Here is a 16,174-nt window from a genome sequence, read left to right on the forward strand (position 1 = left end):
GAGGATAACTAAAATTGGATGCCTCAGCACTGGGGAAAATCTCATCAAGAAGAAAATGTTCAGCACTTTGTAAGTCCTTTGTTTGCTTGTTTGTTTATGTTTGTTGTTTTCTGGTTTTGGTTGTTCAGTGTTTGGTGTTTTGCTTTGTTTTGAGGGTTATTCCAGCACACTCTTCCATTCTGCAAAGGGTTAATATCAGCATTTTGCCTAAGCATGTTCCAGTTGGCCTGAGGGAGGTTCATGTCTCTCAGTCTGAGACTTAGTGAGACTCTTCCACTTGTTACTTCACAAGCTGTGCCTCTCATTGATTACATGCCCAGCTTCAGTTTCTCTGGCCCTCTACATTTCATACAAGACACTGCCCTAATTAAGGTGAATACCACCCTAGACAACTGCTTGTCCCCATAAATAGAAAAAACAATATATATACACGCACACATTTGTCACATTAAAGACAACTTGATCTCAGTTGCTTTAGCAGGTGATATGCAAGAGGATTAGAGTTGGAACCACTGGGTTTAGTCATAGAATATTTTGTCAGTGTAACACAGAACATTCCTTTCAGAGTAATTTTCCAGATGATCCTTAGTGTGCAAGGATTATCTGTCTGATGGCAGTTCTTCCAGGATGAGGAAGAGCATCCTGTGAATCAGGACCCTGCTGCACTTGTATTGTGCAAACACCAAATTTTACAGGGATCTGGAAACTGAGCATGGGCTGTTTTGTCAATAAAAATGCAGGAACTATTTTCCACCTTACTACATATGGACAATTTATAATAGGCTGGTGTGCTGGTTTTGGCTGGAGTAAATTTTCTTGACAGTGACTAGTTTGAGGTTGTGTTTTGGATTTGTGCTGAAAACAGTGATGATAATAAAGTTTTCTTTTTATTGTTGAGCAGACATTTCTCAGAGCTTTTACTGCTTGTCAGACTGCCACACTGGCAGAGAAGTTGGGGCTGCTTGGAAAACTGGGAGGAGAAACAGCCAGGACAGGCAACCAAAACTGAGCAAAGGGGTATTCCAGACCATGTGACATCATGCTCATGACATAAAATGGAGGGAAAAGGATAAGGCTGGGGGGATGTTTAACATGATGGCATTTGACTTCCTAAATAACCATTACGAGTGATGGGGCCCTGCTGTCCTGGACATAGCTGAACACCTGACCACACATGGGAAGTGGTGAATTAGCTCCTAGTTTTGTTTTGTTGTGTGCACAGATTTTGCTTTCTTTATTAAAGTCTCTACCTCATCCGATGGGTTCTCTTTCTGTTAGCCCCTCCTATTCTCACCCCATCCCACCGATGGGGGAGTGAGTGGCTACGTGGGGCTTGGCTGCTGGCTGGGCCTAAACCATAGCTGGCAAGTCCCATATTGGGCTTATTTTTTTTCATTATAGTTTTTCCTTCAAATCCCTATATATGTTTTACATGGGGCGGTGAAGATGGGTTGGGAGGGGGTGGGGGTGGCACGGGAAGAAGAGATCAAATCCCCAAATCCCCAAATTAAGATTGCTCTTTAAGAGAAAGAGGGATCAAATCCAACAATCACAAGGAACTCTAAAACAGAGAACCTGAAGCGTATGCATTTGGGTAACAGCATGACTGGGAAAAGATCAGCAGAATTTCCTTCTGAAATATGAAAATTTCCAACTAGAGAGAGTGTCCTCCTGCAACTTCCCTTGAAGTCCCTAGGATTTTGAAGACGCAAATGACTGTAATTATGGGCAGGAGAAAGAAAGCAGTTCTTTAAAGCTGATGGGAGACAAGAGTTTGCCTCTCAGACAGCTGAATTTGCAAGGCTGCAAACACAAAGAAGCACTTAAAACTTGCAGTACATATGACATCAGCACCCGGTGCTCGCAGAAAGAGATGCCTCTGTACTGTATTTATCAGGCTGCTTTTCAGAAGAAAGCTATCCCAACCACCTTTGTACTCCTCAGTGGCTCAGAGACAGAAGGTGCTATGTTCCCAGCCTGGGTGTCACTCTGGCTCCTCAGTCAGGAGCAATCCTTTTGGCAGAAGATCCACCTGCATTTTTTTGTCTGCCTTGTCAGAGGAAACTCAGAAACACAAATTGTCATCCGCTATCTCTGGTGTAGCTGAGACATCCCACCAGAGAAGAAAAAACAATCTGCATCTTGAATAATCATTTTCCAGATGTACTATCTTGCATTTGTCAGGGTGAGTTCTTGTTATTTCCTGCTTCTCTTTTTTCAATAGCATTTGCAGTATTCTTCTGTATCATCTGTTAATTGCATTAACACACTGTTTGATGATCTTGAAGGGGGTAATGTAAAATTATGTTACATAAAACCGGACACAAACTCCCTTTTCCTGCAGCATCCCACCATTCACCTCCCACTCATCTCTGTGCCCTGTTACTTATCATTACCTGTTTCCTTGCCTTTTGCAAGAGCTCACACACGTGTTCATGCGAAATAAAATTTTCAGGTGAAAATTCCTGAGCCACTGGGCATTGCCTTCTTAGTCTGAAATTGCTTCTGTTTTTTCTTTGATTGCTACATTGTGCATTTAAAAACCGAATTCAATTTCTCTGAATCTTTGCAATAGCAATAGTTTTGCACCAGTTCTGTGATGCCCAGGTAAAATACAGGGACATGCCTACAGATTCTTCTTTGTACAAATTATCGTGGTATTACTGTAACAAAGTGGGTACTTCATATTCTCCCCAAAGTGGTAATTTTTCCCACTATTGACACAGTTAATTAATACATGAATATATATGTATATATACATTGAAAGTATTTTATGAATAATCAAGAGGATCTTACTGGAAACTACCATAAAACCTTAGAGCTATTGATGATAACCCTGCCTGCAAAGGCTATTTTGAACACACTAATTTCTCTATTTGGAATATTCCTGATATTTTCCTCTGCTTATTCGAGTAATTTTAAATGAAGAGTCAGCTGCAAACCATACATGAACTTCCTCACAGAGGGGACTCCTTGTTGATGTTTAAAGTCAGAGTGTTAAAAAATTTGAAATCTATTAGCTAAGACATATACTTCCTTAGAATTACAAGCAGACTTGAAGTTTTTTGCTTGCATAACCATTGCAAACTCAGGGTTCGCTGCATTAGAGATGTCAACAGGCAATAGATGTGAACAAGACAGAAAGAGGATAATCCCCAGCTGGCTTAAAATGGCTGCACCACCACTTGTGTAGTGTATGTGTGTTGGAGAGGTATGCCTATATGAGGGAAGAGATGGGGTGGAGATGAGCTGTGGGCTGTGGGACCAACCTGCAGAAGCACATGGCAGCACAAAGGAGTTTGCCTCCATGGGACCCCGGCGGTAGAAGGTGCCACACGGCAGAGCCCTGTGGAGAGGAGCCTGCTGGAAGCTGACAGACACCTTAATGGCTTGTGATCACCCCAAATGAAGACATTTAGGACACATGTTGCTGACGTGGCAACAGGGATAGGGTCATGTAAGGAAATACTGTGTCTTGAAAAAGTGTATAAAAACAGCTCCTTGAATAAATGTCATGTACACTCCTGTCTTCTTAAATCAGCTGCACTGCAGTCCTGGTGATCTTGACAAGTGTTATCAATGGGCTAAAATAAAGACAGTGATTTTCAGTAAAATGTTTTGGAGAGTCCACGTGCTAGTAACACAATCACCACAAAAAAAGTAACTGCAGATCTCCCTGCACTATCACAGCTCTTGCCAGGTATGGATGTAGGAACTCAGTCCTATCATAGATCAGAACACATGCATACCTATAGATGAGCAGCTCACCCTACTGCTGATTCACAAATGACATGAGATTATAGCATTTTTTATTTTATGAAAATTGAAGCAAGGGAGAATTCAGGATCAAAACACCTGAGACAGGCTTAGATATATATTCAGAGTGACAAATACTGAGCACAAGGCCTTGAGGTCTTCCACAACTAACACTGATAATGTCAGGATTCCCACTGGACACAAAGGTTTGAAGCCATGAAAAAAATCCTGAAATGACATTAAAGGAATTATCCAAAAATTTCTTGGAAAGCCAAATGTTTGCTCAAAAATTTCTGCATACATTAAGTTTATGAATCCTTAAGAAAATTAACGTATTTGAGACATTTCCCTCCCACACATAGGGGAAACTTCATGGATTTGCTGCTAACCACCAGCTTCATTAGTAGCTTACCTGAATGAACAAGGACTATATTTGTTACATCCACTGACAACTGGAAGCTGTAAAAATTTGCAGCACTTTAGGTCCGAGAGAAAATTCAAAATAATCTGACCTAAACAATAACACATTCTGAGAAAACACAATGGATTGCCTACCAGGGGGCCACATTCAGGATGTTGCAAAGAGGCTACCAAGCCTGGTAAAAGCTGAGAACTATAATCTGCTTTTACTCTTTCATGTTGGACTGAATGATGCTGGGACAAAGAGATTTCAAAATATCAAAAGGGACTTCAGGTCCCTCCAAAAGAAGTTGAAAGGATCTGAAGCACAGGTAGTGCTCTCCTCTACCATCCTGGTAGGGCACTGGGACTCTGGTAGAGTGAAATAAGTAGATGGGGTGAATGACTGGCTGCAAGACAGTGCCATGCTTAGGGATTTGGGTCTGTGATCTGGAATGGGCCTTGGAGAGACTGGGTATGTTGGCACCAGCTGTGGAGCACCTGACCAGGCAGGGTAAGAGTGGTCTGGGGACCAAGTTCACAAGACTTACAGCCAAGCTTTAAACTAGATTTAGTGGGGAAAATTATGGTCTAGCAGGTGTCAGTGAGGAAACAGGAAACAACAGGACTTTAGGGAACAGCAGCAAAATAACCTGTAAATTTTCCCAAAGGAGTTGTAGAGGACCCCTCCCAAAGGCTGAAGAGGTCAACAGCCCAGCTAAAGGGTCTCTACCCCAATGCACACAGCATTGATAACAAGTGGAGCTGAAAATCATTATGCAATTAGCAAACTGTAACACAATTGTTATCATGGAAATGGTGGGACAAGTTACATAACTGGAGCAGTGTAATTAAGGGTACAACCTTTTCAGAAGAGATAGACTGGGAAGGAGGAGCAGGGGTGTTGCCTTTTATGTTAAGGAAGGGATAGGTGAAAAATTGTCTGGGAAACAGCCATGGACAGGTTGAGAGTCTGTAGCTAAAAAATAAAGACAGGACCAAGAATGGATAGCTGGTGGTTGAGGTTACATACCAGCCACTGATCAGGTGAAGCCTGTTGATGAAGCTTTCTTGCTTTGGCTGCAGGGCACATCATCCTCACCCCCTCTCATCCTGATGGGAGGGTTCAACCACCCAGACATCTTCTGGGAGAGCAATACAGCCAGCTGTAGGCAGTCCAGTGCACTCCTGGAGTGTGCAGAGAACAACTTTCTGGTCCAGGTATTGGCCAGACCAACTGAGGAGAAGCATGACTGGGCCTGGCACTCACTGATGAGGATGAGCTCATTAGAGCTCATCTGGACACAGCCTGGGCTGTAGAGACCATGCCCTGGTGAAATTCGTGATCTTGTGGAGCGTGGGCCTGGCAAAGACAATGGTCAGGACCCTGAAGGTTATAAGAGAAAACTCAGACCTGTTTAAGGTGTTGGTGAATGAGATCCCTCAGGAAACTGTTCTTAATCTTAATCACACTGACCAGAGCTGGCAGCACTTTAAGGCCGCTTAGAGCAAGAGCTCACCACTACTACGTGTAAAAAATCTTGCCAGGCAGGACAGAAAACAGCCTGATAACAATTGATACAGAGAAGGCTGAGGTGCTCAATGAGTTCTTTGCCTGAGTCTTCACTGTGAAGTTCAGCACAAAGAACAAAACTCAAAAGAATAACACATAATGACTAGATGGTGAATTGAATGGGCAGCAGGTCTGCAGTGGGAGTTCTGGATTTAGTGGGATTAGGACCTATAAGGAAAGCGTTAGTTACATTTGCTGGATGGTGAAAGCTTTTTACGGAAAACTTCATAGGTGCCTCTGAAACAAAGTTTCAGTTTTGACCTTGCTGGGAGCAAGATTGACACAGTTTTCACTATAACATTCAACTGCAGTATGGGTTACAAATGAAATAACTGGACTAGCACAAGAAATAGGGTCAGAAATAGGACACTCAGTTTCGGAGGCACTTGCTTTGTACAACCTCCGGAGAAGACCCCTGATGACCACCCCCACCACCAGGAAGAAGCCCAGGGCAGAGAAGGACCAAAGCCACTGGATCCACAGTGGTGACCATCTTCTGCCTGCACTATTTCTCTCCTTCCCTATACACTTAAATGTTACCAAATAAAGACAGTGTTGTTGAGTGGACAATTGGTCGTTTGCACCTTGCTTTGGCCAGACGACTTCAAAACTGAACAGGTCCTGAACACAAATCTGTTTGGCCAAACTGCAGAGAAAAAAAAAGTGACTGTAATGAGACATGCAAACATTTTTCCTGTTTACTTAGTAGCACTAAAAAAGTAGCTTAATTTGAAACACTGTACGAATTGTGGGTAGTGCACTCCAGGAAATATGGACAACGAGAACAAGGCAGAGAAAAATAAGTACTGATGACAGGCCAGAAAACATAAATCATAAAGTAAAACTGAAAGAATAAGAGGGGACACAAGAAGATAATAAAATTTAAACCTAATAAAAACCTGCTGCAAAGAGGAACATCATAAACTGGATTCAATGACTGCTGGGAACAGGATAGGAAATAACAGTCTTAATTTTTTTGCAAGAATGTTTTTCTTCGAGAGGATGAAAAATTTTCTAGTGCTAAGAATGAAGCACTAGAACAGGTTGTTTAGGGCAGTTGTGTAGGGTGTATCATCACACCAACTGAAGGTCCAGCAAATGTGCCAGACCTTGTTCAGGTATAGATGAGCTGAGTTCTGAGTACAGAACTTCTCAAGGACCCATCTAGCCCTTGTTTATCTACTGCAGGTATTAATCTGTTGCATCTTCTGTTTCATGACAGAACAAGGAAATAGTTTGAAAGAGTAACAGAAACTGCACTAGCCTGACACACAACAGCCTCATGGGACAGCTAAGACTAAAAAAAAAAAAGAGAGATGTACTGGCTGTGCTTTCTCAATCATTCTTGTTTTAAGTCCTCTGTCACAGAACAAGATGAAGTTTCTGGTCATCACCATTTAAAAAAAAAATAATAATAATAAAAAAAAATCACAAACTATTGCCAAAGGTGCTCTTGTTGTTTGACACAAAGGTTGTGAAGATTCCAAGAAGCTGATCTAAGACACTGCTGCCAAAGTGGGAGACAACACCTTTGTATGTAGGATGGGAAGAAAACCTTTTCTGGAGTTATATGCTACAGACAAATATCTCACATTTCAGAGCTGTCCAGATTGCATGAAGCTATTAGGTGCTGAAGTCACAGTGGATGAAGTGCATATTGAGTGCATATAGTATCCAAAATTGTGTTTAAACAGGATTAGCCAAAAATCCTAGCAGATTTTAAAACTGATGTAATAAGATACATCTATGCTTCAATTCCAGGCAAGCATAAGGACGTGTCTGCTAGCCAACTATCCAACTCTTTATTCATGTGCAAGCATGAAAGTCCAACAGATTAGAAGGGCCCAGGGATTAACAACAGTGGACAGAACCTCCTGAACTCCCAGACTGCCCAAAGTAAGAAGTCTAAACAAACCTGCTGATTTTTAATGGGGCAACTGTAGTTAATTCCCATTAAATTTCAGTAAATTCCCATTGCTGAGAGACAGGCTAGAAGGACATACAGGCATTTAACATGACAATAAACATAAGGGATTTTGCAATACTCTTGTGACTAACAGGCTACATCAAAATTCTTATGATTCAGTATTAAAGGAAGATGTGAGCTACAAATGTCTCAAGCTGGACACCTCCAAAGTCATCAGAGGTCAAAGAAACTGGATAAACATATAACCAAGATGATGGCGCTTCAGCTCAGAAAGGCAGAACACTCCTCAGGGTCCAGCAGAGATGGAAGTGATAGGAGAATGGATCGTGGTTTCTTTTCCCATAATACATAATTTTCCGCAACACACAAAATGCAGTTGAGATAAGGAACATGAAATAGGCATGGATTCATGAGAAAAGAGCCAACAACTGGACCCTCTGGGGACAAAGTCCCAGTTCTTGCTATCAATCCAAAAACTAGAAGCAAAAGCATCATCTTCGGTAAATTGTAAGTCATAGGAAGTAGACAAGAAAGGAAATTTAAAACAGTCACCAAATACTTGCAAACAGGCAGAGAAAAGTGCCAGGATTTATCAAACTTCTCACCTGTTGCAGATGACTTAAATAATACTGTAGGAAAAGAAATAAGGAGGACAGGACAGGACTACAGTCAAATTCAGAATCCTGTAACAGTGGCAGCAACACCAACAAGGAATGGAAAGTGGGGCTGACTGGTAGCTGGTGGGTTGCAATGGTCTGGGGAGGAATGTCTGGGCCTGTGGACAGGCAAGAGGTACCTAACAGCTGGTCTACAACTGTTGTTAGCACGAAGGGATAAAGACCATAAGTTACTATAAAGAAACATCCAGAGGCTGCACAGAAAAATCCAGATTTGGAGAAAGCATCATGGAAGCCTTTCTGCATGCAGTGATTACGGTACTGATGCCTTGAGAGGCTACCTAGAACAGAGGCTAGACAGTGTTAAAGGAATAAAGTTGGTTATTTATTAAAAGGCCTTCAAAGGATGCACCTTGGGCAATACAAGAGCCTGGCCAAGGCTACACCCAAATGGATGACAGGTCACGAGTTTTCACACTTTTATAAGTTTTGGTCCATTTACATATTGGGGTCAATTGTCCAATTACAGCTTCAGGTTATGAAGCCCCATCCTCCCAGTTTGCTCTCCTCAATTCGCCGTTGTTTGTACTTTTTGGCCTGAAGCTGCAACGGTGTCCTCGGTTCTCAGGCTGGAAGAGGATTGTTTTGTCCAACTAAGCTGTGGAGAGAACTTGCTAACACTTGATATGAAGTCCAGAGTTATATACTAATGCAGTACAGAATCTGGATAAAATGAAAGCTAAAACTTAAGGCAACAGCACCTCTGTAAACAACTCTTCTAAGGAAGCAAACAAAATAAGCCCACCTTCTTTCAGCAATGCAGAAACAAACTCCCATCTGGATTCTGGCCACTTTAAATACAGACACATAGAGGACCAAGATTATAACTTTGCAATTGTTAAAGGCTTTGGGAAGCTTATAAGAAAATCATATTTTTAAAAAATTTACACAATAGAGTTCTCATGTTCCAGTTTGCATCTAGAGTTCCATTTCTCATAGCAAATATTTATTTGTGCTGATAGTTTTAATGTTAAGATGTTTCCGAAGACAACTTAAAGGCTTGAGTCACAAGTTTACTATCCCAAGTATGGTCAAGCAGACTGTTCACATCTTCCTTCTGATTAGGTTAACTCTTACCATTGACCTGTTCAAGATTTAAAACTATTTTTTAAAATGCTTTAAGATGTGCCTTGGTGAACATCCCTGGAAATTCAGTTTAAGGGCTATGCCAAATGAACCAAGCCAAGAGTTAAAGTATAAATTAAACTTAAGTTAATTTTAAATACTTTTAATACATACCTGCAGTGGCACTGGCACTGTTTTAAATTCTAGGCTGCTAGAACAGTCATTCAAGACAATTACTGCAAGTAACAATGATGAACACTTACAGAAAATCCAACAGAATTTTTGCAGTGTTCACTTACAGAACTAATTCCTGGAATAATTAGGAAACAAGATATAGCTGATACGAAAAACAACATAAAAGGAGAAGTTCTTCTCATTCTCAAAGAACAGCTGCACCATTTTTCCTCATCTGCTTTTCCCGGCAGCTCTGCTCCCTAAGACACACTGCCACAGTGAACAACTAACAAAGGAAAAGATAAAATTCTAATATTCAGCCTAAAATGAAGAACATATTAATCCACTAAAATTATTAATTGAGACTTTAGAGAAATTTCTTTGAAAATACTTTATTTTGTAGGGCTATAGTTGGATGAAACACAAGACAAAAAATAATCTTAAATGAAGCAATGCCATCTTTTGTTTTTTTGTTTTGTGGGGAGGATTGCATAAGGAAGCCTTTAGCAAGTTTTGGTTTTGAGAGACTCCATCTCTGTATCTGGAATTTCTTTTTCTCCTCCACTTACTTTCCACCCATCTGCTCAGTCCCTCATTCTACATATTACAGCTCCAATTTTAAATTAAATATTGATTTGCTATTCTACACAAGTACATACTAAAATAATTTTACAAGGGTCAAAGACAAGTTGTGGATTATGCACTGAAGTTCTACTCTTATCAAAAGACTACAGTAGTGGGAGCAGTGGAAACATTTTGTAGTGGGTATTTTATGCCAATGCTTCTCATTATACTTTAGAAGTCAGACTTAAGTTTTCACCGAAGTATAAAAATAATAATTGAAAAAGAATGGTAAGCTTGGAAAAGGAAATAATACAACAAAATAGTGACGCAGAACAATGCTTAAAAAAAAAAATCTAAGCTCTGCTGACTATCAGTCTTGAGGTTAGGAAGGTGATTAAGGGCTTTGCTAAATATAGTCTTAAAATATGCCCCCAGGATCTATTCATAAGTAAGAAAGCTTGATTGCTTATCATGTCTATTACTCTCTACTCTTAGAGGAAATGCAGACTGCTTGTTATATTGTGCATTATTATAATCACAGTACTTAGCATACTGTGTATTATTATAATCACAACATAAATGCCTAAAACAAACCTAAGTTCTTTATTCTTCTCTAAAGGGAAGTCATTAGTTTTAAATCTGTCCTGCCCTTTATAACACTCAGAACTGCAATTTTGTGTTTAAAAATGAGAATTTTCCATATTTAGACAAACTACTTTATAAAGAATAGTATCAGCCTTCAGAGAGTGTGAGATAGGATATACATAATTCAGGTATGCAACAAAGTCAATACACACGAAGACCTGGTATTAAATACACAGACCTGCTCTATCCTAAAACTTATCCATACAGACTAATACGGATAAGAAACCTGAACAAAATTTTGCATCAACTTGGCAGTAAGCACATTACTTTTACTACACTAGATTATGCAACTGTCCATTGCAATTTCACATTTTTTAAAAAATAAAAGCTGTATGCAATGCTACTGTAGATATTACACATACTGAAAAGGAACATCATGCAAAGAAGTACAGATACTAGAAAGTAGGTTTTCTACAAATCACACAGAGTGTGAACTGAACTGTAACTCATGTGAACACACAAATGAACTAAACTTGAATATTATGTAATAAGTAATCTAAATTTTGTTGCACTTGTAAAGCAGTCTGTTAGCTCTTAACTGGAAAAAATAAAAAGGAGTCTGAGAAATTGTACTATTTTATTTGTATACTTAAACTTATTGAGCACTGTCATGACATAGCATTTGTAAAGTTGGCAGTAATGAAAAAAAAAATTTGGCAATATAATAAATTCACTATTTATAAAGAAATATTTTTCACTTAACTCACAAAGCTAAGTAACTGACATAAAGGAGTTATTTGAACAATGTAAATAATTATTTATTACAAAATTCAGATGTAGGATTAAGTCAGTGTAATTCAACAATCCCTTTTTATATTGCTGCAAGTTTAATAAATTGAAGTAACATTTGCTTTCAAATTTTGACCCACTATCCCAAATAAAGAAATAAATGTTTCATTTTGTTTCAAGTGCTCTAAAATGATTTTTTAAACTAATTATTTTTCAAATTTTACGTTTTTTCCACTCTGGCTTGTCTGTTTCATCATCTTCTGGTTCCACTTCTGCAAAAACTGTTTTTGGCTGCGTTCTAGAAAACATTAAAAATATTAAGATAGTGGTCAGACTACAATATTTTATCAGAAACTGTATTAGACGGGTACTAGACACAAAAAAATAGATACATATAGACACTTTCAAAAAAAGCGCATACTAGACGACCATTTTTTATTTTTGACAATAACCTATCAACTAACCTTCTCAGAACAGAAGAAACCTGCAGCTCACAGACAAACAAGCACAACAAACACACATATTTTGCAAGTATTATTTCCTGATTAGATTACAATCAGTATTGTGTATTCCATGAATAAAATTAAGATAGAAGTGAGGAACAAGTACATTTAATTCCATGCTAGAAAAGCAGAGCCACTGGCCTCTTCGTTCCATGATTTTTCAGAAAGAAACTTCCATAACAGCCAGTAAGCGAAAACAGAACAGCTAAGCCAGGTTGCTGGCTAAGCCTATGCATGAAAAAACAGCTTCTCCCCCAGAAACTTTATCTAACACTACTGTAACATGAAAAACATATTGATCTGCATATGAGAACACAATGTTAACCAAGTGTCAAGCTTCATGGTATCAATTCCTCTACTCTTATCTCCTCACATTAAAGTGTGAACTTTAAATATCACTTAAACTTTACAAACCTAATTGATTACTTTTTAAATGAACAGTATCAAATAGCAATTCAATAAACTGTTAGGACATTCAGTTCCCTTGTTTCACACTTTAACAACTGTCATGACCCCCTTTTCCAACTTAATTCTCAGTACAATCACTGCAGAACTGAAATGATCAGATTTCTGATGCTGGTTGTGCTCGACTTCTCAACATGTCGAAGTATAAAATGCAGCCAAGGCAGTCGTCATCTCATGACTATATTAACTAATGTATTTGTATCACTCTAGGAATGTGAAGCGTTATTATTTTAACAAGTACTATTTGGAAAACTCTACAAAATGGATAAACCTTAAAAAACTGTACCTGCCTTATGTAGCACAATAGGCAAAATCCAATGTTGCCTCTGACTTCAAAGAGTAATAGCAAGCCATCAGCTCTTATAGAGCAGGATTCTCCACTTGTTAAATATGTGACACAAATAGGTTCAAAATCACCAAAACTAGTCAAAGACAACTGCCCTTACACACAGGATCTTTCTGCTGCCATGCCTGCTCCTCCATCCTCCAAACTTGCCACGGAGGGAAGGGTCATGCTGGTAATTCCAGAGATGGCCCTACTGCAGAACTCCGACTGGCACATGGCCACTGGGTGCAGGCTGTAGCAGACCTTGCACCCAGATGAGGACCTATACTGTGGAAGTTAGATGAGTCCTTCTGCTGTCCATGGAAAGCATAACTGAGATTACAAAATATTTTCCAAATTCAAAATTTCATTTTTAAAAACTTATATAAACTCTATTTATCCCATTGCTGAAGAAAGAAGTAAACAAACAAACAAACACCAAACCCAAACAAAACAACAAACAAACAAACAAAACCTATTAAAAATAGGGGGGAAAAAAATCAACATTCAATCCAAAACAGATACCAGCGATGAAGGCTTAATTGGCAGAAATACTGGATTTTGCTAGCTGCTGAAAAAGGAAGAATTTCTCTCTTTTTTTCCAACATACTGACAAAAGTTTATTTAGCCCATTTTAGCAATTTTAGCCTCCTTTTATCACAATAGATGAAAAGTATTTAAATGTCCTCTAGGATGACCCCAGTATTAAGAGTTTCATTAGTAAAGCACAACTAATCAAATGGTCATAATTTCTGACCACAAACCCGCAACTGTCATAATTCAGATAAACATTTCCAACTTAGAGGAATGAACAAATTTGTGAAACAAACAGCAAAACTTGTTGGGTTTTTTTTCCAGGATGGCAGTGGCACAGAAGAAAGGCATAGACTTCAGAAAAGGTAAAGGTGCTACCAAGTGCAGGAAAGCTGAGGTAGGGGAAGAAGGGGAAAAAAAAGGGGAAAAAAAGAGAGAAACCGTATCATAATCTAGCAGTATTCAGCTAAAGCAAAAAACATGCAGGCTTGCTACCTCACTTCTTAAAATTACCATGGAATAGCTATAGCCTCAGCTGAAATGTAAACACCTCTACAAGCTACATAGCTGTAACTGGGGCACCTAGGGTGATTCATATGCCTGACCATTTTAAAACACTGGTTTTGTTATTGCTTTATCAGCAATGAGCCTTTCATCTAATTTAAACACAATTTTTTTCTGCTTAGTAACTGCACTGGAGATTGCTAGTGTAGAAAAATTTTGCTGTATGATTAATATTTACACAAAAAATATCAAAACAAGTTTTCTTCTAATAAATATTCTTATTTCTGAGGGCTGTGTTCTTTTTCCCCATCAAATGTCTCAGTTTTATTTATCTTTTACTTTGGGAGTTGATTTCAGTTTGTTAGGGATCTGTTGGGGAGGTCCCATGGCAGAATACTATGGAGGGCAAAGGGCCCTGAAGAAAGCTGGTTGATCTTTGAGGAAATCTCCTCAAAACAGATTACATTTCATCTGCAGAAAGCACAGCCTGGCAGTAGTCTGGCATGGATGCATATGGATTGGACTGTGATAAACCACAGACTCCAAAAAGGAAGAACACAGAGGAGGCAAGAACACCCGCAGCTAAGAGGAGCAGAGGCATTACATGAACACGGAGGAACAGTTAGGAGAGCCAAAACTCAGACAGAACTGAAACAGGAGAGAAATGTGAGAGACCACAACAAACGACATCTACAGCTACACTGACAGCCAAAGGAATGAGAAAGAAGATGTCCTTTATTGAGCAGGTAAACCACTAACACAGCATATGGAAAAGGTCAAGATACTCTGTGCTTTTTTTGGCTCCATTTTCCCTGAAAAGGTCTGTCCTCAGGACTGCAAGCACTCCTACATGACAGCAGAGTCTTTGGTAGGGACCGAGACATTTCCAAGAGGAAGTGGAAGACAAGAGTTTGTAGCTCATTGGACATGTAAAAATCCGTACCAGATGGGTGGATCCAGCGGTCCTGCAAGGGCACTCTGTCACCACTGAGATGATATGGTGACTGGGAGAGGGTGTCAATGGCTAGAAAAAGTAACCATCATCTTTGCGAGGGGCAAAAGGGGGATTTGGGGAACTACCCTGTTACCCTGGTTTTTCTGAGTTTCTTTATTAGCCTTTTGATTTTCATAAATGGAGTCAGATCTTTTAGTTACTGTAGAATATTAGAGCAGTTTTTCTACCTTTCCCACAGAAGTAATATAAACAAATCCTTTGTTTTTCATTCTTTGTCCTTTGTTTGCATATTTCTAACCTGAAAACAATTGTAACTGACAATTCGTCTGACCACTGAGGCTGAGGGGTGGAAACCCCAAAAAGCCAATCTTCTGCTAGACCCACAAATGTATAAAAGTAAAAGAATAAACAAAGGGGTCTCTTCTCTCCGCCCTTTCAGCTGGAAGCTGGATCAGAAGAACCTCTGCAGAAATCTCTTGTCTGCGTGTGATTGCTTTGTGTTTCACGGTGACACTACCCAACATAAGTTCTCAGGAAAGCTATGTAATGAATCCCAGTGGAAGGCACTTCCAGACATAAAGGATGTGAAAGTGGTAGGGAACAGCCAGCAGGGACTTATCAAGGCCATATTGTGCCTGCCAACCAGATTGCTAGAATACACTGCCCAGACAGGTGTGGGAATTTCCATCCTTAACGATATTTAACTTTGGTTGATCAACCCAAATCTAACTGAATCTGAGTAGTGAACACACCTTAAGAAGGAGCTTGGACTTAGATGACTTCAGGCATTCCCCTCCTACCTAAAATGTTCTATGAACCTATGTTTCCACATGACTGTCAGCTAAAACCAGTATCTCATACACTGAAAGATGCATTCCTGTTGTGGGTTATGGTAACAGGGTGCAAACAAAAATGGGAAAACAAACTAGCATGATTTATTTATACTATGTGCTTCTCTTTACTTCAGTGGTTTTCAAGATACTCAGATATGCAGACCTCTTGAAAATTTCCAGGGGCCATGAAGATTGCTTTAGAGTCACCATGATCCCTCTGGTTATAGGTTGTTTTTCTTAATTGCTTTTCAGGGATCTGTCCTAGGGTGACTCTATGATGCTTGTATTTGTCTGTTCTGTTTATGCTGGATATCGAATTGTTTGTTTTGTTTATGTTGGATATTACGTTCTGTATGTTTAGGATTGGTTCTAAGAGTGAAGGGGGGGAAAGAAGAAGCTCAGACAGGATCCAGTGAAAGTAGCTCATTGATATGTGAGGATCATAGACTAGCAGATAAATAACACTGCTTCAGCAAAACCAGCTGGAGATGACAACTGCATATCACAACACGTGACTCATGTCAAAGTAACTTTTGAAATGTGTGT

At 39.5% G+C, this 16,174-nt stretch overlaps 1 protein-coding gene across 1 annotated transcript in view; it reads right to left on the reverse strand.

Moving 5' to 3' along the window:
* Positions 1-11,337: 11,337 nt before the first annotated feature.
* Positions 11,338-16,174, reverse strand: part of WDR70 (WD repeat domain 70) — a 125,878-nt gene continuing 121,041 nt past the window's right edge. The window contains exon 15 of the mRNA XM_040089950.1: positions 11,338-11,807. Coding sequence (XP_039945884.1) covers positions 11,723-11,807 — 85 coding nt within the window. The 3' untranslated portion in view covers positions 11,338-11,722. The remainder of the gene's footprint in view (positions 11,808-16,174) is intronic.

The sequence above is a fragment of the Hirundo rustica genome, chromosome Z (assembly GCF_015227805.2).
Source record: "Hirundo rustica isolate bHirRus1 chromosome Z, bHirRus1.pri.v3, whole genome shotgun sequence".
Classification (NCBI taxonomy): Eukaryota; Metazoa; Chordata; class Aves; order Passeriformes; family Hirundinidae; genus Hirundo; species Hirundo rustica.